Raw genomic sequence first — 24,562 nt, 5'->3', positions numbered from 1 at the left:
AAAGCGCGAGGAAAATCTGCGCTGAAATAGTGTTATTCGTCAGTTGCTCAGTAGCATTTTTATGAATTTTTACAAGGCATGTGACATTGCGATACGTGCAACAAACGTCTTCCCATATTCGCAATGAGAATTATTTATAAATCTACTGTTGTCAATAAAAAGAAGCACTGAGGTCTTCCTATGGATTTCTGCCAAAATAAAAGCTGAGAAAAAGCAAGAACTCCATCAACATTAATAAATGTAATTTTTGTAATTGTACTGTTGTTCTGTAAAATAAAATAAAAAAGACAATAATAAGGATAATAATAATTACAACAGCTCTATTAATACATTTATTATAGCATTCACACAGTGTTCAGACTGGGATCTGTAATATTTTCTAATGTTTTAAAAGAAGTCTCTTCTGCTCAGCAAGGCTGCATTTATTTGTACAGTAAAAAAATACATGCCTGATTCAAGAAAAAATATTATTTTACCAACTTATTAATTTCAAGTTAAATGGTGTTTTATTGGTATAATGTCTATTAGAATGTTTAAAAAAATGTTCAGCGTTAAGTAAATAATTTTTAAAGCACATTTTGGCTATTTAATTTATGCTATGGGGAAAAAAATGGGGAAAATGGGGAAAAAATTTGAAAAACCGTTTTCAGTATTCGGCCTTCAGCCCAGTGTTTCATTTTGTTCGGCTTCGGCCAAGAATTTTCATTTCGGTGCATCCCTAGGTCAAACACTTTCAAAACACATCAATGCATTTGTCAAGAAAATCTACAGTAGCTTCACACAAACATTTATAATGGATACGTCATCAAAAACGCACAAAACATCACACATACCACAAGAATTATGCCTTTGTTCATCATTATGAACTTTCATCAGCTATAGTTAAAATAAACACACGTCGTCATATTCAAACCAACCATTGATTTACTTGGATTTTGGAAATAAATTTGGAAGCAATCTCAAAGCTCTAAGGCAAACAACATTAACCATTTTGGGTTCCTCAAAGAACCTTTCAATGAATAGTTCTTAAAATAAATTTTTTTTTTCGGATACGTCATCAAAAACGCACAAAACATCACACATACCACAAGAATTATGCCTTTGTTCATCATTATGAACTTTCATCAGCTATAAGTTAAAATAAACACACGTCGTCATATTCAAACCAACCACTGATTTACTTGGATTTTGGAAATAAATTTGGAAGCAATCTCAAAGCTCTAAGGCAAACAACATTAACCATTTTGGGTTCCTCAAAGAACCTTTCAATGAATAGTTCTTAAAAGAAATTTTTTTTTTTTTAGTTTGAGGAATATTTTAATAATCTAAAGAACCTTTTTCCACTATAAAGAACCTTTTATGGAATGGAAAGATTCCATATTCTTAAAAATAAAGATTCTTTATTGGGATTGATGGTTCCATAAAGAACATTTAACATGGAACCTTTTCATTCCACAAGAAGCTCTTTAAAGTGGATTCTTTAGATTTTTAAAATGTTCTTCACACTAAAAAAGGGGTTCTTTTAAGAACTGTTCACTAAAGGTTCTTTGAGGAATGCAATGCAAGCGGCCCGCGAGGCCTTGAACTTGAGACAACGGGCGAGTCAAACGGTGCTTTTAGAAAGATGGGACAAGATGAAAAAGAGGAAAGGGGGGGGATGATGAGTGGCTGCATGTGAATGAAAGGGGGCACGAGAGAGCAAACAACATTAACCATTTTGGGTTCCTCAAAGAACCTTTCAATGAATAGTTCTTAAAAGAAATTTTTTTTTTTTTAGTTTGAGGAATATTTTAATAATCTAAAGAACCTTTTTCCACTATAAAGAACCTTTTATGGAATGGAAAGATTCCATATTCTTAAAAATAAAGATTCTTTATTGGGATTGATGGTTCCATAAAGAACATTTAACATGGAACCTTTTCATTCCACAAGAAGTTCTTTAAAGTGGATTCTTTAGATTTTTAAAATGTTCTTCACACTAAAAAAGGGGTTCTTTTAAGAACTGTTCACTAAAGGTTCTTTGAGGAACCAGAAATGTTTTTTTTAAACGGCACTGTTGCAAAAACCCCTTTTTGGAACCTTTACAGTTTCTTCATGGAACCATAGATGCCAATAAAGAGTGTATACAATACGCGAAGTCTCCAAATTTTGGAGCCACTTTTGATGCACATCATACTGTTGTTTGCAGTCCAAGCACATGATGCATTAAGACACAAGGCAGAGGTTCCCGCCTCAATGCAAGCGGCCCGCGAGGCCTTGAACTTGAGACAGCGGGCGAGTCAAACGGTGCTTTTAGAAAGACGGGATAAGATGAAAAAGAGGAAAGGGGGGGGATGATGAGTGGCTGCATGTGAATGAAAGGGGGCACGAGAGCGGAGCGGAGGAGGGGTAGGGCTGAGGCAAGGGTCAAGGGTCAACTTGTCAACCCCCACTGCCCCTGATGGGCAGACAAAGGGAGGCGTGAGGGGTCAGAGTGCATGGCTGAATGGACAACTGGTGAACACACTCCAATCGGGGTTCTCTCTTTAGCCACACGCAGAAAAGAGCGTTTTTCACACTCGCGCCGCATCCTTTTGAGGCCATTTGAACCGGTTGAGACATTCGGATTCCTTTCAAGGTCTCTAAAAAGAGAAAGTTGAATACACAGCCGCCCTGACAAGAGTCTCCTTTTCAAGAGCCGCTCTACAAGTTCACGAATGCGCGCAGGCTCTTTTGAATACGCTAATGTGACTGGAGATTTCCTTTGTTGCCCGTACGTTACGACTCAAAGAAAATGATAACAAATCTCCTTCTAAATATAGACACAATACACATGCATGAGTGCATGTCACAACTCCCTCATTATCTTAAAACATGCACCGCTACCATGCCGGCGGAGGTCAAGTCCACTTACGGTCAGAGCTACACTAGCTATTTATCTTATCTGCGGGATTAGCCGGGCGGCCTGTCAGGTAAACCACACCCCGCACCAACTGCACCGTTCCTGTGGTTACCCTCTTGGGTAATCAGAGCGGGATTTCTTTATAAAATTATGCAGCTGACCAGCATGTATACTCACCATATTCATCCTGCATATGGAACAGGGGAAGATGGATAGACGTAGGGAGGAGCAGAAGTGATGGGGTGGGTCACCTGACCTAGTTATTCTTAACAAATACATATTATTCATACATACACAAATCAGAAGTGTCATCATGAGTAAACACAGAAGTGTATTAGGAGATTGGAAACATTGCTTTCTATATGCCATTGTCAGTGCTATCAAATTATTTAATTCTTTCATTTTTAAGCCAAATAACGTATGATTTGGATCAAATGAATCATATATCAATATTTGCTGAAATAAAAGCACACAAAAAGTGGCAAAAAGTGAAGTTAATATATGGTTTGTTTGATTTCTATATCATTAAACATAAGCCGATCACTGGCCTACAGTCCACAGCATTAGATTTTGCAATAGAGTTAGTAATTCTTTTTGAAGTAGGCAGATTCCATCTGCACCATTTTTAAATGTTAGCATATGCACACTACCATTCAAAGGATTGAGGTAAGATTTAATTTTTAAAGAAATTATTACTTTTATTCATCAAGTACCCACTTAACATTGATGAAAAGTGAGAGCAAAGACATTTATAACGTCACAAAAGATTTCTATTTCAAAACAAATGCTGTTCTTTTGAACTTTCTATTTATCAAATAATCCTGAATATATATATATATATATATATATCATGGTATAGGTTCAGAATTGGAAGAGTTGAAAGAAGTTAGAAGAGTTGGAAGACCTCCGTTCCACATTGTATTTAGTAAATACAGAATGCAACAGCAGAAAAGTAGAATGACAAATAAAGAATTAAAGGGAGAAATATAGAAGAAAGATGGTTGTAAGACAGTAGATTGATTTCATTTCCGGATCAAAAAAAAAAAAAAAGACCGCAAAAGAAAATAATAAAAGAATAAGTGGACATGCAACAACAACAACAAAAAAAAACAAGAAAATTAAATGTTGAACATGTTGTAAAAATATAAACAAGTACCTTGACCTAACAATGTGTATGTGTGGGACCGGCTCTTAGAATTCCTTTGGACACACTCGCATGTATCGAATTTTCAAATGTTTTAAGCAAAAACGTACAGATTTTTTGATAAATGTTTTTTTGATAGAACTTCGAAATTCAAACGAGCTCCTCGCCGATCTTTCCATGAATATGTGGGCTTGAATGTCTTTCTATAAATTAATTTGGCCACATGCACTGTCAAAAGTGTGAAAGAGTACATGTTCGCATTGTGTGTGTTTGGAGGAGGGGGGTATAGGGTAAAGATGCGGTTACTTTGAGAAGATTGAAGCGCAAAAGCACTCAGATTTATTAAAAGCTGCCGCTCACGCCTACCTCCCTCTCTCTCTCCCACTTATTCCACACCATTGTTGCAATACCCCCTACATTGTGTATACATTGTGGAGGGATATTAAATTTCTCCCTTCGAACCCAACTGTACAGCCATGGGGAAGGACAGCACGTCCCTGAGGTCCAAACACACACAGATACATGCACAGGCTCATTTTCATACAGCTTGTCCATCAAATTAAACTGGGTGGTGAAAAACCCGTCCAAAAACTGGACACTCTCAGTCCAGGAGCTGATATGAAATGCAGGGGAGGGGGACAAATTCAATCAAACAAGCTCTGCTTGTTATGAGTCCAAGTTATTACTTAAACGGCCACATCACGGGCGGCTGGTCGAATGTAGATACTTGTGAAAGACGTGCACTCTGAAACCTGCACGGTGAGACCAGACCAATCGATAAAAGTTTAAAAGCGAATATTAATTCAAGCAAGTTAAAATTAAAAATCAATACGAATGTGTACCTGATTGTTTTACGCTTCTCTTTACACTCCATCAGCCCTTGGTCTTCATCGAACACATTTATTCTTTCTTCCACTCAGCAACCAACAATTACTTTTTGTGGAATTGAATGCCAATAAAAAAAAAAATTATTAATAATAATGATTCAAAATCTATTACTTTCTTCAATGTAACACAAAATGTGCTATTTTAAGCAAAATGTTCAAGCTGCTTTCTTCCATACAATGAAAGTAAATGTGGACCATGGCTTTTAAATTATTTGTTTTATTCAGGCTGTAACTCACATTAAACTACCATGTGGTTTTGGAAGACATGAAACTTCTACGAAGCTTTAATGGCACATTTGTTGGCCTATTTGAAGCAGTTCTTGGTCACCATCCACTATTATTGTACGGAAAAAACAGCATGAACGCTATTCAAAACTTCTCTTCTTGTGTTCCAAGAAAAAATAAAGTCATACGGGTTGGACATAAGTGTAACTTAAATTTTAATGTGAACTTATTTTTTTAAACTGGTATGAACTGGTTTTCCAACAAGAGAGGCATGGAAATGTAAAGGCACAGGACACAGTTGACCAGCGAGAGTGTATTAACATGGCCGTACCATGTAACTTGGTTTATGAGTCTGATAAAGGTCCATCGAGAGAAAGAGAGAGATTTCAATGCCTTGCTCCATCTGTACAATATGACCACCGGATCCCATTTCACACATTTGGGCCATAATAGCGCTCAGTGTGTTAAGAGCTATCAGAAATCGGCCAACACAACACTGTCCCTCCAGCGATCATTATGCATACGTCCTCACCTACACACCAGGTAACGCAAACACACACCAGAGCATGAAAAAAAACCACTTGGCCCTGTCAGATATGGGGTATTGGAGTCCGAATGAGGTCCATTTAGTCGGCAGTGGTCTTGATGGTGGTCTCCATCGCAGAGGTGAGGGCCGGCGCAGGGGAGAGAGTGTTTACCTACATCCCTTTATTACCATCTGCTTAATGGCCTATGAATGTCTCCATGGATACTCAAGAGGGAGAGAGAGATGGATGGAGGGACAGAGATGGCTCCAATCGGAAAGGTAGGCTCTCAGCAGGGAACTCTCGTGTGCTTGTGAGTGCGTTTGGCTTAATGCATGTGTGTGTGTGCGTTCAGAGATACTTAGTGCAATAAGTGCAGTACTTCAAATGATTTCAGTTTCCTGTAAGTGCAACATCAAAAAAGAAAAAAAAAAAATAGACGCAAACCGGTAGATGTGTGTGTGTTGTGGAGGGTAAGCCTAGGTGTCCGTATGGGGAAGAGAGAGGTGGTTTAATGCAATAAAGCATGTTGTATTGACATCTCTGTTGTGTCTATTGATTCCCCATTATGTTCCTAACAAACCCGGGTGGACATTTTGTCATTCGCAATCACGTTAGCACTGGGACTCGCCGACGTTCCCGCTCAAATCCAAAGAATACACATATACACACACACACACACACACACACTCTGGCTGTGGACGGCAGGGCTGATCTTCCTTAATCAATACCTGTTTGAGGTTAAAACACTTTGCGGCACATCAAACTGTAAATTTATATCAGTGTAAACACAGCTCGCCCGCGCAGACAGACACACAACGGAGCCATAGACTGACCTGATCGCATTTGACCTTTAACCTCAAGCACACCCCTATATTCTCCTAAAGAGCAGCTACTTGGACAGCAACATAAAACTATTTTGTGGTTTTGTCGCAGTGATTAGGCTGTGGAAATATTTATTGTACAAGACTGACAAAAAAAAACTATTACTCCATTAAACGTGACCCTGAAATGGGTTTAGAAACAGCACAAAAAAAGCACAATGCAACATTGTGGTTCCTAATCATAGCACCAGGGAAATAAGGCCTAAAAATAATGGTGGACCTGTTAAACAAGCATTCGCTCCCTACAGCTAAAAACACATAACACAACGGGGTTCAAATGTTTGAGACAACTAGTGAAAATTGTTCTATATTTCTAATTTGTATTACAAATTATATTATCAGCATAATTTGAGCGCTAAATACATTTTTTAAAATATATTTTGCCTGTCAAATTTGTACCTTAATGACCTTGCATGGACTCCACCAGTTACTATGGCCAACATCATGCATGTCTTCTATTTTGATCTGATACAGTACAGAATATATAATTTTTTCCCAACTTTTATTTATTTATTTATCAGAAATTCTAAAACTATTATCTACAGGTTTAATTTAATATAAATAAACTACATTTTTAATATTATCTCAGACTTTTGTGCTGAGCTGTACATCTTGTACAGCCAATATGAATGTAGATGCTAAGTGAGGGAAGGTACATTTATTTTCAGCTTTCCTTACAGATAAACACTATTGAGGGCTTTGGTTTTATTAGCTACATTTAACTAAAGCTTAGCTGAAATCACAGATCAAATGTTTTGGTGGTCTGCATAGCATTTCTTTGTGAGAGTGTGTTACACAATGTGTTGAAAATCTGTGAAATTTTTGACTCATACAATTACAGGAAGGTTATCACATTAGCAATTTAATGTTTACAATATGAACTTTTGGTATTACTAAAATGTCCGCTGATGCAGCAGTAACAGTGCAGAATTTGTTAGAAAATAAATGCTTCCTAGCAGCCTCAGCACTCAAAGTTACATTATAAATATTGTGTGCAGCAGACTATCCCAATCTCCCTGACACCAAGATTCTACAGTAAACACACAGGGTAAAAACTGCTAGATATCTTCATGGTCATCGCCAAGGAAAAACCTAGTAAAAACTTTTAACCAATGCCCTCGATAGTGTCTATCATCTGTAAATAAGGCTGAACATAAATGTAGTTTTCCTCACCCAACATAAAGATCCTTTCTGGCTGTTCTGCTTGTCACTCTGACCTCTGCAGCATTTAATGTCAGCTGTGGCGCCTGGTGTCCATTTTGAGTCTTATATTATCAAAGAAGTGAACCTTTGGCATAATTTTAATAGCCGAAAAGGTTAAAGTCTTAAAACCAAGTGGCAGCCAAACGCCAAATACATACAAACACACAAGTGTCAGCAAACACTGATCACAAGTACACACACGATCAATAATGCAGCCATCAATAAAAACATGAAAACAACTTGCTGCACAATTAATTGTTCACTGTCATTTTTATTTTATTTTTTGGCTCACCATTTATTTATTTTTAACATCATTTTTTAAATGTAAATTTAAGATATTATCTATTATTTTCAGGAATGATGCTTTCTATAGAATCCCCCTCTCTTTTTTCCTCCCTCAATATCCTCCAGTTCACTAGACTTCTGACCTAAAAGACAAATCCCAACCAAACAAGCAGATTGATCCATTTTTAACACTACCTGCATTTCAAGAAAGCACATGACCATGTGGGCCCATTATGTGATGCAGCTAATGAAAGCTTAATGTCTGGCTCTATGCTCGTTAAGGCGCCAGTAAGTAATTAAAGACTCGATCTTGCTCTCATTTATTGAGGTATAAACCTTATTCAGTGCAGACGCCATATTTACTTTTTGTGAATGAAGAAGAAGCTGTGAGGTCTGTTTGGTTGTTTCATTTTTAACTTTGTCGCCAATGGTTCTGCAGATGCAACAATGGAAAAAAAATCCACAAAAGTCTGTAAAACAGGGGATACGAAAATTAAACTTGAACTATATAGGCCTAGGTATAACGAGCGGACTCCGTCTCTTAGCCTCGTTTTCATTAACTAAAAAATAAATATGGCGTCCACTTTCATTAAGGTCTATGGTGCATCCACTTTTTAGTATTTAGCTCTTATATGAAACAGAGATAAAGACGGTGTCAACGTGAAGTTTTTAATGCCCTTATTTAGATTTTAGTCATTGTGTGCTGGCGTATGACATGTTTTTAAGGATGCACATGATCTATAAGTGGCGCATACGTTTAATCCATCTGCTGGTTGGAAAATTTCCGCTTCGTTGAATGCCAGACGCTACGCGCCCCCGCCCCCGCCCCCTCACTAATGCAGTAGGCTACTTCAGAAGCAACAGTCCTTATACAAGGAAAAATACGATGTTCTTTCATTTCAAACCGACGAGACGCTTTCTTGGTAACTCTTCGCATTACAGAGTCATGTTACACTTTTCATGCAATACAATTAATTACTATAATAATTTTGCAAAATGTTAATATAAATACAAAGCAGCTCCACAAAATATAAACAACTAGGCCTACACATGTTGTTTATTTGTAACACGAATACAAATATGCAAAAGTCTATTAAAAAGTCTTGACCAAAAATAAAAGTTATCTTTACCATTTCAAAGCTTTAGTAGCTTAATATCTTCTTCGCTAAATTGCAGTCAGGTAGACCTATTGATGCGTGTATTTAAAAATTAAATGACGCTAATTGCGCTATTTAAGCCTAAAGTGAAAGCATTTAAAATCGACTAAAACATCAACAAATAAAGTGACATTCGGTCTCATCATTCTCAAACTTATCTGTCTGCGTGTATCGATCTCGGCGGAATCGATCAATTACCATGAATATTCCCTGAACCGGTCGTGAGAAGAGTCAGACGGCAGATGGAGAAGCAGATACGGGGAGGACAGAAGGATGAAAGAAGCCAAAAGAGGCCGAGACGAACCATTCAAGCAAGGGCAATTATGGGCAGACGTCTATTCAACTCAACCAGCCTTCATTAATGCACACTCAAAGTAGCATTTTTTATAGTCTATATATATATATATATATATATATATATATATATATATATATATATATATATATATATATATATATATATATATATATATATATATATATATATATATATATATATATATATATATATATATATATATATATATATATATATATACACACATAAACAAACGAAACTAAAAGTATCTGAACGTGGTTTGTAAGAAATACAAATATATGGATTTCATTCAGACGGTTGTCTGGGGCCGAACAGGTGTTTCGGCTCCACGTTTAGCTTTTTTCGGTTTTCTTTTCAGTGGTGAGGGGAAAAAGAAAAGCTGCTACCGACATTAACCAGAGGGAGGTAAAGGTATCTCTTACCGGAGTTACCGGAGCGCAGAGGCAGCGGAGACTTGAGTCGCCAGGCGCTGAAATCAGGAGCGGTTCTCTGAAACACCAACGGCACCGGCAAGGGAACAAACATGATCCGTTGTCGTCTGGGCTTTTCTTCTATGGTCTTTTGTATTTGGCGCTTGTCTTGAGTTTCTTTTCTTTGGTTGCTTATTTTGTCAAATAGACAAAGTTGTTTCTTTTTGGTAATAGTCAGTAGGCTATTTGTTTAAAATGTAGACTATAACCTAAATACATTTCTCAAGCTATCTTTACATTTTTGGTATTGTGCCTCTCAGTCATTACTTCTTCTTCCTCAGGGATACTCTACTCGATCTCGGACTGACACACAGACGGATAGCCGGAATCTATCAAGCGGTCGTCTACATTTATATTAAACGTGTTTTGTGGTCACTTAACGTTTGTTTTGTCTTACTAACATTTGCTTGGCTGAAAACAAATCTACAAATTATAACAACAGGACGTTGACCTGCTGGAAAAATGTCGAACCGTTGGTTGAAACTGTGACTTTTTAAAATTCAAAACTCACTTGTTGTCCTAACCGTCGTAACGTTTCCTGGGTTTTGCGTATCCCGCGCGAGACCAGGTGTGCGGCAGGTAAACGTCGCAATGGCCTTGCGCGCACCGCGATCTGGTTTCACTTTGGTTTCGCTTTTTAAACAAATCTCGAGTCAAAATCGTCTTCCCCTTAGTAGGAAAACTATTTGGTTCAGTACAATCAAGTCGCGGTTGCTGGCTTTAAAACGGTTTAACAAAGGTGTAACAGGAATATTTCGTTTCTCTATTTGGTTTCTAGCTCTCCCACGGTGTGGTTTACCTCGCGCGCATTGCATGCATTTCAAGCAGCATTTTAATTTTTTTGTATAAAATCTAATAGAATCGCTTAGTATATTTCAATAATCACGCACATATAAGGCTGCGCAGCGGCTCGATACGCTCCCCTTCGATTCCACTCACGAGCCGGTAATTAAAACGCAATCAATCGATAGCCTAAATAAATTAAGGAGCAACACTGCTTGTGCACGAAATGTTAAAACTGAACGAAAAGAAAACAACACGGTACCCGTTAAGCGGAATTCAGCTCTTTGGCTCTGTCCCACCACCATCCGTCTGTGTGCGCGTATGTGTCCGTTACGATAGTCCCGTTATAGGCTATCTGGGAACCCCGGTAGCTTGCGAGCTCTGTCCGCCTCCCGGTACGAAAGCAACACTGATACGAGAGGAGCAGCCGCTATACTCCCCCCGCCCCCTTCTCTCCCTCCATCCATACCTCCCCCTCTCCTCTTCTTTTTTTACTAATCCCATATAAGGCAAGCTATCCTGCGTATTGATCGCTTGATTACTCTTCATTATGATGACTCTGATGATCGCGGTGGGCCGCTGATCGATAGGCTTACACACATTCACCGAGTGGCTTACATCAGGTGATTATATCCTCATCTACATGCAGGTATATGCTGTTTGTGGAAAAGATACGGGCGATATAAGCGACCAGCCTACTGAGAAGCCATTGATATGCTATGGTGATTATTTAACGTGGCGGATTATACTGTGAATAAGCAACAAACAGAACCTGATTATCGCTACCCCTCAAAAGTTTCATTTGGTCTATTGCTAGTCTAGGGTAGGCTATCTCTCCCCCCCATTCTGCCTTTCACTCCCTCTTTCCGACACACTGAATGCTGTCAGTAATAAAGCTACAATCTATGCCGCGCATTTACACTCCAGATTATTGCCGACATAGATTTTTTAAATAGAAAAATCTATACGCTAAACATCGCAGTCAATACGGGAAAATCGAAAGCTCAGCGCCTGATCCCCCCACCACCCCAACTCACATTTGCCCCAATCTTCCTGTCTCTCTCTATCTATCCGTCTATCTATTCTACTATATCCGAGGTGATATAGATCAATTATTGGTGAGCGTTTCATAAGAAAATAAGAAAAATACTCAATAATCATAAAAAATAATACTTAACTGATTTGAAACATGCCTTAGGCCCAATAGCTATTTGATTAACCAAGTATATAAAGCAATACACACGCATATTTTGTTTAAAAAAAAAACATTTTCCTGCAACACAACAGACTCACAATGGTTCCTTGAGCTTTATTGTCCCCAAGCACCCCCTCCATTTGACAGATGACATCCGCGTGTCCAACGAGCGAGAGGGGGGAACGGAAGAAGAAGAGAAAAAAAAGAAGCGACAAGTTGTCCTTCACGAATCCCCCTCGACTGAAAGGCCACGCGTTGCGAACCCCCCCATCCAAACTCCTTCCAGACAAAAGCAATTATTTCTTGTAGAATATAGTGTGTTTTGCGCGTCTATAGCGCAGAGAAGGAAGAAAGGTGTGCAGACTGAAACACAGTTTCCAAATATGACATTTCCATTTGGTTACATTCAATGGTCAGCTCATAGTCCACTAAAGTATATCCCTTAACCCCAATAGGCATTACAATTGACATGTCATCATTAAAAAAATGGGAGAAAAATCAAATGCATAAAAACGACTGCAAATGTATCATGCAAGACGTAGTTAAAACAGTTTGAGCACCTGCTACAATGTATAAAGCGAAAACAAAATAAAGTCACTAATAAAATTATTTAACATCAAGCAAAAATTTTGACAGGCATTAATATTATTGCTGGCATCAGTATCATCATTCAAGTTCCTGTTGTGATAAAAAAAAAAAAGTCAAGAACTTGGCGATCAATAGAAATAATCATTACTCAGTGCACACATAAAAAGAAACTTCTTCCTGTGTGTGTCTGGGTGGGTGAACCAGACAGCGATAGTGAAAGAGTTCATCGTTAAATGGCAATGTCATGTTGACAAATGCGTTGGTTGAATTAAATTCTCTCTCATCAATAACAAGGCGCCCCCAATCAATACCAGCTTACAATTATATCAACACCCCCTCTTGCTGTAACAAACAGCTAATAACGTGGCTAGGACACATTCCCACTGTGGTGCAATATCAATCCTTCTCACAAACACTGACAGATACAAAAACGGATATATTTCTCTTACTTTGTATACTCAATCTTTCTGCACGTTATGCATGCCTCTAAACACAAAAAAGCTATAAAAAGATCTAAAAAATAATCAGCTTTTACTATACTCCATTGTTTGTTCAATTCCCGAACAATGGAGTTAGATGTGATTCAAGCTGGGGCTCACACTCTTTCTCTCTTCAGTTGATCTAATGATCAGTGCTGACATATTGTCAATATCCAGCTCAAGTCTGCCAATACCCCTAATACAAATCCATCCTCTGTGCCGTAGCTCTCTTTTAACACACGCAGTTGGGTAATAATTGCTAATGTTGTCTTCTCTTAATCACCAATTGACATTAGATCTTGTCTTATTGACAGATAGCCTGCTCCTCAATGCAGGGGATTGTTGGGATTTGTAGTTCTTTATGTGTCTTGTTTAATGGATTTAACATTTGTTTCTATTTCTTCATTGACATAAAAGTATTTACTTGCACCTTAAACATCTGGGATGAAGGGAGAAGAAAAAGATAAATGAATTATCAATAGTTAATAGTTCCTTTAAATGAATAATACCACAACAAATGTCCTTTTTAATCTCAGATACAGTCTAGGCTGCTTACATTCATTTGGTCTTTTTTTTTGCTCTTCTTGCATAGCCTGCCAAACACTCTTACAATATTTTGATTTCACACATTTGCTTATGGCGACTAAAATTCACAAACAAGATTTTTATTTCTTTTTTTTTTATTAATGCATCCTTTACAGGACCCACCACAAAAAGTATTTTCCATTTCATACAGATTCAACCATCATTCCACGCTATGCTAGTTTTAACACGATCAAAGACTTGGGAGACAGCAGCTGAAGATCCAGCAGTCAGTGCTGGTAAAAGACATAGACCCCCAAAGTGCTGGCGATGTGTCTCGCCCGCAGCGGCCTGCCGCGGCCTAATGCTATGACATGGAAGGGGCTATCAGTAGCGTGCAGACTAGCTTGAGAGGGGGAGCTGATTTTGCCCCGTCAGAGGCCTGCTGAATATGTGATCCGCCGTTACAGCGGAAGAGGATAAAGTCCCAATACCCCGTCTGTGATCTTTATGGGGTGCTGAGCGTCTGTCCAAGTGTGTGTGGCTACGCGGAGGCAAAAGGCAAAGAGTGTGTGGGTGAATAAGTGTGTGCTATGTTCACTGTTTGTACATTAAAAATAGGTGTTGTATTATGTATAAAATGTTTACAAATCCTAATAAAAAAATCATTATATAAAAATATGTATTATTTAATATAATAATTGTTTTTACTATATTTAATGTTATTAATTAATGTGATATTTAATTAAAATATTTATTCATTAATAAAATATTTAATTTAAAGATTAATATGGCATATACAAATATTTCCAAAGAGACTTTTGACGACAAGTATAAGTAATAACTCAGCATTTATGAACTATCCATTCAAGGTAATTCCAATAAGTTTTGAACTCCTTTTTTGTCTAACAATGACACGCTTAACAGATTCCTCTCCTCTCTCTCTCTCTCTCTGTCTGTCTCGCCTTGTGCATTGAGACTGTGTGTGGGTAGATTTAGAACCGAGATCAATAAGAAATGTAGAAATCAATGCACTTAGCACTAGGAAATCAATGGGCCCTAATCGGGATGCCGATGGCACAAGTCAAAACAATTAAGAGAGAAGAAAAATGTTTAACAACCTCTACTCTCTTGCTTACACAGTGAAGACGAGAGAGAGAGGGAGTGGGGAAAAAGGAGAACGAGGGGAGCAACGCCGATGAGATTACAGCTGGGAATCAGGAAGTGTAGAGAAAAGGAGAGCTGAAAAGCCGAACATTGATAGAGGGAAGTGAGCGAGGAAAAGGGATGTATGGAGTCAATGAAACGAGTGGAAATAATGAAAAATTGAGGACGAAATCAGACATGTAATTATCCAGCAGAGAAGAAAAGACGGACGGGAGAAGGGAAGGGAGGAATTATTTGACACAAATAATGAACGAGTGTCAGCGAGAGGACTCAATTATGGACGACGGCCAACCTAAATGGACCATCACACAACTTTAAATGGTGACTAAGCAAATTAGGGTGTCAAAGGTTAGCGGCCATGTTTTTAATGTGCGAATGTAGCAGTTGGTTCAACGGTCCCATCAGATGGCCGAACACAGGGGCGCTCATCCATGGGTAAGCATGTAAATCTAGCTGTCAATCAAAACAAGGCCCAATTACCGACGCACCTTGACCAAGTCGCATCCAGTCAATCGGAAGCAAAGTGAAGCGCCGTTGGCTCACCCTATGAAAGCTACGGGTGGCCCAGGTTGATGCAGAGCGGGTGGGTTGTGATTTGGGTTCGATCAATAGCCAAACCCCATGCTGACGTCTACCTCATTCTTAAGGCAAAGGGGGAAATCAATGCTACGACTCCTGACCAGTGTATGGATTGGTGAAGTGCCAACAAATCAGTGACTTAGTGAATGTGACACTATACCTATTGATATGACACTTGGCAACATGAACAAACATGCACATGACACTACATATTCTCACACTCCATCCACATGAAGATACAGTAAACAAAAAATATGGGATTTATCATCAAGATTTTTTTTATTTTAAAATGCATTTATTCGTAGCTTAAAAAGGTACGTCGTTGATGATAAATAAATTGCACAAACAAAAGAAAAAGAAGTGAGAGAAACAATACACAAGGCACGAGAGGACAAGCGCAGGGAGTGTGAGTGAGTGATAAGACGAGGGATAAAAAGAATGGGAAGAGGAAGCAAAGAAGGTTGTATCAAAGGAGGTTTCAGCATTAGGGGCTCAAAGGCGAGGGGGGGGATACCTCTGATATTTGGGATTAGAAAACGTGGTGAAGTAGGCAGGGATTAAGCAGGAAGATGGAGAAAGAAAGAAAAAGAGAGGGGTGTTTGGGGGAGGAGAAGTAACAAAACCTATAGGAGTGTAAATACTTAGTCTGGAGAATTCTGCGGTTAGGTTTTTATTTATTTATTTTTCTTTCTTTTCGATTAGGAACTTTTCTGGCCTTGCATTCCCTCGTCTACCTGCCTATTTCTTATTTGTATATTTTGGTTATAAAATATAATCCCTAACTATTGCAGCTTTAAAAAAAAAAAAAAAAAAGGCCAAAAAAAGGCCGAAAAAAAAAGAAAAAAGATAAGCACATTCTGTCCTTTTTTGTATTCATTAAAACCAGGAAGAAAAAAAACAAATACACACACACACACGTTATTAACAAATATTTAAAATGTAAATATTATGTTAATATTTTATATATATTAGATATGTTAAATATTATACACACGTGTATATACTATGTGCGTGTGCATATACTGTGTGTACATATATATATATATATAAATATATTAAACACACACACACACACTTACCACTTTCAGCTGTTGAAAAAATACACTACGAGCCGTTTTGATGACAACAGAATGGTATTTAGGGGAGACATACATATTTTTAAAAATATTTTTCCCATCTCTATTTTATTGTTTAATAAAAACAGGAATATTTAGAGGACAAACCTGCCTAGATTGAGATGCAATTCATGATGTGACATTTACTTAACATCCTCACACAGGCTTCTACCTGGACATCTGTGCGTGTTTGTTTCTGCCTTCTCTCTCTTAATGTGCGTGCGTGTGTGTATTTTGGGGCCGTGGGGGTTGATGCTTAGGCACACTTGAAGGTTAGGTTCAGTGTCAGTGGTCAAGGTCAGGTGTTAATTCATGAGAGCGAATGAGAGAAAAAGACACAGAGAGTGAAAATCTACTTAATCTAAAAGGACAATGGCAGAATCTGACCAAAACAACGAAAATGCACACAGCAAAACACCACAGACGACAACATCGCGACTGTTAGATGACGGGCCCCAATGCCAATCGTTTCTTCTTTCTTTCTCTCTATTTATCTCTTCCTTTCCTCCCCTTACCAGTTTGACCACAGGGGTCAGACTCTAGTGAATGAGGTCATTCGTCTGGGATGAAATTGACCTTCAACCCCTCAACTTGATCGCTTGCCCGCATTCTAACCACCTGGACAACCAACCAGCACAGAGCTCACGAAGCGTGCGTGTGTGTGCATGCGTATATGTGTTTGTCGCAAAACAATCAAATAATTTTACTCATAGAAAAACATAGATACATGTTCTCAAGCCTAAATATATATTGGCAATGGTAGACAATAATATCATAGCATATTAAAAATTAAACATTAAGATACTATTTGTTTGGATTTTTTAAAAAGTAATACAGCAAAGCCTTAATGCAACTCAAACACATGCATGCACACACACTTGATTAGGTCTGTAATAAAAGCACACACAATGAAGACGAAGCAAAGCATCGATGTTGGAGGTCAATTCCTCACTGACTCTCCTTATGATGGCACATCAAAAAGTCAATGATCAAAGCTATTGATTACAAACAGAGCAAACATGACATCCACTGCAACCTACACACTGTTTCCAGTCCATGGTCCATGTGTCCGGCAAAATTAATTAAAAGTAAATCCAACCATGAAATATCCTTATTTAATATCTATCAAATGCATTATTTTGGAGGAACGCAAATATTTTACATATAAATATTTAATAGTATACATTTACTTTCATGGATTCTTTTCTGTTTCTATTTTATATTCTACAATTATATAAGAAAATAAAAATATTATGTAGCCTGTACGTGGTACAATATTTGAAATAGCCAAGGTTAAGATTTCATTCAAAAATAAGTACCAATTATGAGCAGGTATGGATATTTACAGTATTCCAATAGAGCCTATATCTCTGGATTTCTAATATTATATATTATTTTGATGTGTATGCTGGGCTTGTTCTTCTTCACTAATGAAATAGAGCAATAAGGACATTAGCCGATGACCGCTCTGGCGGCCGGCGCGTCTGGAGACTGACCAGCTGCCCTTTGACACTGAGGTCGTGAGCTAATGGGCTTTGCACAGCTTTGCACATTGTGTGGACAAATTGTATTTTTAAGCGTTAATGTCAGGGTTGTTTTTCTCCTTTTTTTGTTTTGATCGTCACAGCCTTTCGGACCAAAAGTTGCTGTTTAAGTTGAAAGATCGATATTTTGCCGAGCTGAGCGAAATTTTCTAAAATATCAGGTAAAACAATGAACTTGCCCAGTCCTTCATGACAAAAAAATAAGATTAACACCGATCTAACATTCAATTTAGTCATAAAATGCGAACGATATTCCAATGTTAATATTTGTTCAATATCTGGATCTATAGAAAATTAGGCTATTTTAAACGTATTAATCATGTAAATTATTATGCAATCATTTTGCGTCATGTTACTTATTTTCCATTATTAATTAGAATAATAATGATCAAAATATTTTTTGTGGCTTATGCATGCATATTATAATAAATAATTACATTAACTCTATTTCAATCCTAAAACGCTACGTGAGACCAAAAAAAATGATGTGCAAAGTAAATCACATGCGTGACCATTGCATCGTTTTTACATCTTCCATTTCGAGTTTTTACCAACACCTGAACGTTCAGGTGTCAAAATGGATTTCCTTTTAGTTGCTCGGTCATTTGATATGGGTACATTTATCATAAATAAATAAAAAAAATTAAAAGTAAACAAATGTATTCATATGAAGTTATTAAAACATCCACATGCATTACTAAAACTCTTAGCCGACGTACATACGTTTGTCTGTAACTAGCATGCATTTATTTAATGAATGCATATTTGCATCTTTTAAACTCAAATATCTAAATGTTCTTTTAATTCGTAAAAACAAAAACAAAAAAAGCAATATTAAAGATTCTTTCAGTTCCTAATCGAAATTTGACGACTGAAGTCAAAGGCATTATGAGACTAAAATTAATATTCACTTTTTTACATAAATTTGCGTTCATTTTAAAATCAAGATTTTAATCTGTTCCTTATATTAAAGTCTTATGCATAGCCCGTTTGCATTTGGAATATGCAAAAATGCAAACATGTCAATGCATAATTAAACAATAAATGCAAATACTGCCTATACATTTTAACCATTTAGCAATAAATGAATTAAATGTTATATCGTGACTGCCACACATATAAGAGCAGTAAATATATTTTAAGCAATGCAAGACTAATATAAACTAAATTTCAATTGTAAATTCGACGATCCATGCAGTTCTTTACAGGAAAGGCACTGCACTAAATGCCACAACAGCCAAGTTAGTTCAATATACGATGAATTAATCAAATAAAACCTACAGCAAACATTAGATTAAACACTGGGATAATCGGACACCATTCAAATATATACTAAGACAGAAACATACGGCTACCTTTTATTCTGTTCTGAAATAAACTAGTTAACACAAGAAAAGTTTGCATATTGCATTTGCTTAAGATAAAGGTTAAGAATAACAAAACACAACTATACACACACACACACACACAGATATAGGCTATAAAACAAATACACAAAAACACATATGTGTGTGTGTGAATGTATTTCTTCTTTTGGCAGACAAGCAATGGAAACGTCTTGCTAAATTTCCTATTCATTTAACAACGGCAAATAGGCTAGCTAGTCTCTGAAAAAAATTAAAAGGGTAAGACCAATCTTAAACTCATGCTTTTTTCTTTTTTTGTCATCAATTGTGTCTTTAGACTAACTTTACGATTAAACCCGTCAACGAAATGGTGAATGATGCCAAAAGGAAAAGAGAAAGAATGAGACCGTGAGAAAAAAGATTGGTTATATCTTAACCTTGGTTACGTATGGGTGAAGTAAGGTAAAAGTGGATTCTTTTTGACAAATTAAGCATTATAATATCTATAAACACAATGCTCAAATTTCAAAGATTTCCTTAATGCACAGCCCTATATAAATCATTTAATTAAAGCTTAAATACCGGTAATACTACATCGTGAAGCCCATTTACGCGGCCAATACAGCTTGCTGAAGCAAGATAGACGGAGTTTAAACCTGGAAGATTTTCACTGAATCTTTGTTGTTGGTGTCAGCATGTCTCTCTCTCTGTCTGTCTGTCTCACTCTCCGTCTCTCTATAGATAGAGAGATACCATGCGCGCGCCGGGAGGAAGTGTCTCTCGCTCTCCTCTCGACCTGTCGATATCCCGATGGCAGTTCGCTCTTTATAAAAGTCACAATTCCATCCTTTTAATTGATTTCTCATAATTAACTCAGTGTTCATCGATTTCCACTCGACGGCGCATCGGCCTCTCTAACCGGGAACACACCGGTCGCGAACATAAGGCCTTATTATTTTCGCGTTAACTGAAGCCGAATAAATATTGACCACATTCAATATCAATTAAAGCCAAACGGTACTAAATAATCCCACTGTTTCTGCCACCGGGGTCCCATCGACAGGTGTATAGGTCGTCAAAATGGAGGGAAAACGTGTATTTTAAAACTGGATTATGCATTTTGGTCGTAGTTTTGCTTCCTATGCTCTGTCATTTGATAGATAGATTTACACACTTTTGTCTGACTAGCCATTTTCTATGTGGAAATAAAGTGCACCATGATACAGCCTAATAAATTTGTCACTGATGTAAGCAACACTGAGCATAAAATAAAAAATAAATAACATAAAAAATCCGCCACTGAAAAACAAACTCATTTGAATAACTTGGTGAAGCCCTCTCCTCTAAATGTCAATGATTTGTTTTTAATTTCTGTGGACCTCTTAAATCCTATTAAGCATCATTTGAATTATTTCATTTGTTTTAAAAAAAGAAACCAACTTCCTATTTAAGCTATTAAAAATATTTATCTGTGACCAGTGCTGGTAGTGAGTGGTGTGAAAGATGGGAACATTTTCAGCAGCCAGCAGGTCCAAATGTCTAAATTGCATTTGTAAAAAGGAAAGAAGCACAGAATCCCAAGCTTTTGAAGAAAACCGGCTCTGAAATTCAAGAACAGAGAAAGACAGTGAGAGAGGAAAGCAAGGACAGGAGAAAGGTTTATCACAGCTTTATCAAACAGGCACCTGACAGGATAATGGTCACTAACTCAATGTGTAATTATCAGCGAATGGGAGGGTCAATCCCGTACGTACTATGCATTTATATGAAAAAAAGGTATAATTTCTTTGCCAAAGATTATGTTTGCATGTGCATTTGAAAAAATCTGATTGATTAGTTTGATCAACAACAAAACATATAATACTATCATCACACTTCTCATTTTTACCATTGTATTTTCCTCCAAACAAATGCATTATGAAGGTAAGGCTTTTAAATATTAATATTAAGAAATGTACTTCTGAACAGTAAACGGCAAAAGAGGCTGAATGCAGGAAGGCAACAGAGATGTAGAAATGCATGGAGGAAAGAAACAGTCAAAAAGAGGAGGGGGGTGAATAAAAGAGCTGAGAGGGAAAAAGTGAGGCGAACAGAGGAAGAAATAAGATGGTGTAAGAGTGGATCAGAGAAAGAGAGAGGGGCGAAAGAACATGGGTGGAGGGAGGGATGTAGAGGCCCCTTCTCTGTAGAATCAAACCCCTCATGAATTAAACGCTTTAAGGCTCTGAATAGGAGGCACGTGCAGGAGGGCCTCTGAGAATAAAAAACGCTCACCCCATCTGGCTCTTTCAGGGAGAAAGAGTGAGCCAGAAAGAAAGAGAGAGATCAGGAGAAAGCGGAAGATCAATCAATGGGCATGACATGGCGAGAAACCGGAGGAACAACAACCGAGCGTGATATATTTGGGGGTTTGTATGCACAAAAATACAGTGTTAACTAGATGAAATGTTTAATGTTATTAACAAGAGGACCCAAACTTGAACCCAAGCAGGCACACAAACAGTTGTCGTCACCAACCTTTAATCTGTGAGCGACCTTCAGACACTTTTTTTCCCCTGTGTACCTCACCTTCTCTCACTTTCCCTTGTTGTACCCAGCATCTTGGCTGTTTCCATGACGACCGAGTAGATACTGATGGGGAAGAGGGGCACATTTGTGAGAGAGCCTGAGAGTTATTGAGGGTGGGACTCCACTTGATGGACATTGGCACATTTGAAATCCATCATTCATGACTTAATGGATGAGCTTTATAATTCTGCATGCACTGTATAACAATAGAAGCACAAGGTTATATTCATCTATAATACTCTAAAGAAACTTACACAGTACTATTAGATATAATGTTTGCCTCTTAAAGTCACCATGAATTCAAAATTGATCATATTTACATTTTTAATACAACACTTGTCAGTGCACTCTGTTCCAAAGAAAAGAAAAGAAAACACTGGCTTTGTATTTCATCAAAATGTTCAACAACTTTCCAGTGGAGAAAATCAAATCTCGCTTTAACTTTTTGTCATGACAATATTTTTCTTCAATTTGGTGCATTCGCTGATATTAATACGGCCGAAACGTAAGGCGAAATTCTGATAGCTTGTAATGTAATTCATTGAGATCTTTATAAAAGTACAGACTACTTGCAAAAAATGCATATAAATAGCATTTGTCACTCTATATTCCCCATTTATATGCCTTAAGATATTTAAAATGATGATCAAAGCTTATTAATTTTATTGTGGGAGGTAAAACATATAATGCAATGCAATACATTGACAATTGAGAGATGTGCAAATAAATGTTCCTCAAAAGCCTAATGTATCATATTTGATTTTGACATGATTTTTCTAAAAAAAAAATTTAAAAATAAATTTATGGAAATCAAGTAAACCTAAAGAGAATTATAGAATGATAAACACGGTATTTTACTTGCTAAAAAAGTATAAATTATCAATCAGATGACAGAAGGTTTGTAGCATATTATGTAGAACAAGGTTTTTCAGCAAAGTTTTGATAATGTTGAAATCAAATATACAGTAGGTTTCATTGGGTTAATTCCACTATTTTATGGTGCAGAGCTCTCAGTGACGAAAATGCAAGGAATTGGATACCTCAAATAACACTAATAATGCCTTTAATCATGTGCTTGGCAAGGCATTATTCAATCACAGATGGACTACTGCACCTCAAGTCCTCTCTGGTCCACCTGTATCTGCTACACACTCCTTCGAGCGCATCCAAAACGCTGCTGCCCGATTTGTATTTAACCTCTGGTAATTCTCTCAATTTCCACCTTTCCTCTGCTCTCTACACTGGCTGCCAGTAACTGCACGAATGAAACCCAAGACACTGGTCCTAGCCTGCAATGCTGCCAATGGCCCATAGAACCATTACCTAAAATCCTTCATCAAACTCGTACACCCCCAGTCTGGTTACTGCGATCAGCCACTTCTGGTCGCTTAAATCCCCTCGACACGAAGACTTCCTGCTCATCCAAGTCCAGAATTTTCCATCCATTTCTTTCCTGGTTCCTCATTGGAACAAACTCCAAATATCAGACCAGCTGACCGGTTAAAATCAAAGTGTTCAGATACACCTTGACACGTTTTATCCTAACTCTATGAACACACACACACACACACACACACACACACACACACACTTGGCTTTATATGAAACACTTTAAAAACTTCAACAAGCCACTAAGATTTAGTGCAAATTGATATTGAGTAATCAATTTCTTGTGCATTGGTTTCTTACTGGATCTTCAGGCCAAAGCTTCATACACAGACTGCTGGAAATACAGTTTAAGATGGTGGCTGTGTTTTGCAACATGGCAACTCATTTCTAGCTTGTCATTTTTTACTAACTATGGGAGCTGGTTATACCAGTTTAAGGTTGACTTTGGAAAATAGTGGTTATTCAACTAGCCAATGACCAGCTTAGACCATAATCCAGCTACAAAACACAAACTCAGTTTTTTTTTGTCATCGATTGTCCAACATTTATCTGCACGCGACTCGAAAGTTGACTAGAGTTCGAGTCGTTTTTAAGAGGAGAACGTCTGCTGACATCATGTAAACAAACATTTTATATAGGCTAATGTATATATTAACCTAAATATAAATCTAAACAGTATTTGTTTAGGTAAGAGCCTCATCCAAGTCCCTAACCAACCTATTAGATTATTTTCTTGCAACAAAATAATTTCCAATTTCTTGACTGGAATACTAGAGTAGACTAATTGCGGAATAACTTTTCAAGATTAGCTACATCTTATCAATGAAGCCCCATTTGTGTGACAATCAGACATAAACGAGCATACGCATAAATGTGTAACATTATCACCTGGTTGAAAGGATGAACTCCGAACTGAATAAACCATTTGAACCAAATCTTGACCGTCAACTTGGCCTTCAGACAATTATCATCAAGAAATCCCATGATTTGGGGAGTTTGGTCGCCATCTAGCGGACGTGAATGAAGAGTCAACATCTTGAACGGCCAGACTCACCCAGAATAGCTTGTGGAGACTGTTGCGGTCTGAATTAAGGTTTGAATCCCCAACATGAAGTCAAAACAAATGTTTAGGGCGTCTTAAAAGTTGATTTCAGTATTATTAGTAACCGTAAAAGTTAGACAAAGTCAGTTCAAGTGCACGTACATGGACGCTCATGAACAGAAAAGTCCATTGGCCTCAGAAAGTACACTGTAAAAAAAAAACAGCTGTGGTTGCCAGAATAATTTTGTAAAAAAAATACAGAAAAA

The 24,562-nt window shown here is 37.4% G+C and overlaps 1 protein-coding gene and 1 long non-coding RNA gene across 2 annotated transcripts in view; both read right to left on the bottom strand.

Annotated features, from left to right (window-relative positions):
• LOC107554352 (uncharacterized) overlaps positions 1-14,697 on the bottom strand; it is a 21,808-nt gene extending 7,111 nt beyond the window's left edge. The window contains exons 1-2 of the long non-coding RNA XR_001605049.1: positions 14,686-14,697; positions 2,860-2,861 (exon numbers count right to left, since the gene is read on the bottom strand). This is a non-coding gene — a long non-coding RNA (uncharacterized lncRNA). The remainder of the gene's footprint in view (positions 1-2,859; positions 2,862-14,685) is intronic.
• LOC107554351 (POU domain, class 2, transcription factor 2-like) overlaps positions 1-24,202 on the bottom strand; it is a 68,997-nt gene extending 44,795 nt beyond the window's left edge. The window contains exon 1 of the mRNA XM_016236838.1: positions 24,143-24,202. Within this exon, the coding sequence (XP_016092324.1) occupies positions 24,143-24,179 (37 nt within the window). The 5' untranslated portion in view covers positions 24,180-24,202. The remainder of the gene's footprint in view (positions 1-24,142) is intronic.
• Positions 24,203-24,562: the final 360 nt, after the last annotated feature.

The sequence above is a fragment of the Sinocyclocheilus grahami genome, unplaced genomic scaffold (assembly GCF_001515645.1).
Source record: "Sinocyclocheilus grahami isolate Dianchi unplaced genomic scaffold, SAMN03320097.WGS_v1.1 scaffold498.1, whole genome shotgun sequence".
Taxonomy (NCBI): Eukaryota; Metazoa; Chordata; class Actinopteri; order Cypriniformes; family Cyprinidae; genus Sinocyclocheilus; species Sinocyclocheilus grahami.
This window is presented reverse-complemented; position numbering and strand designations above follow the sequence as displayed.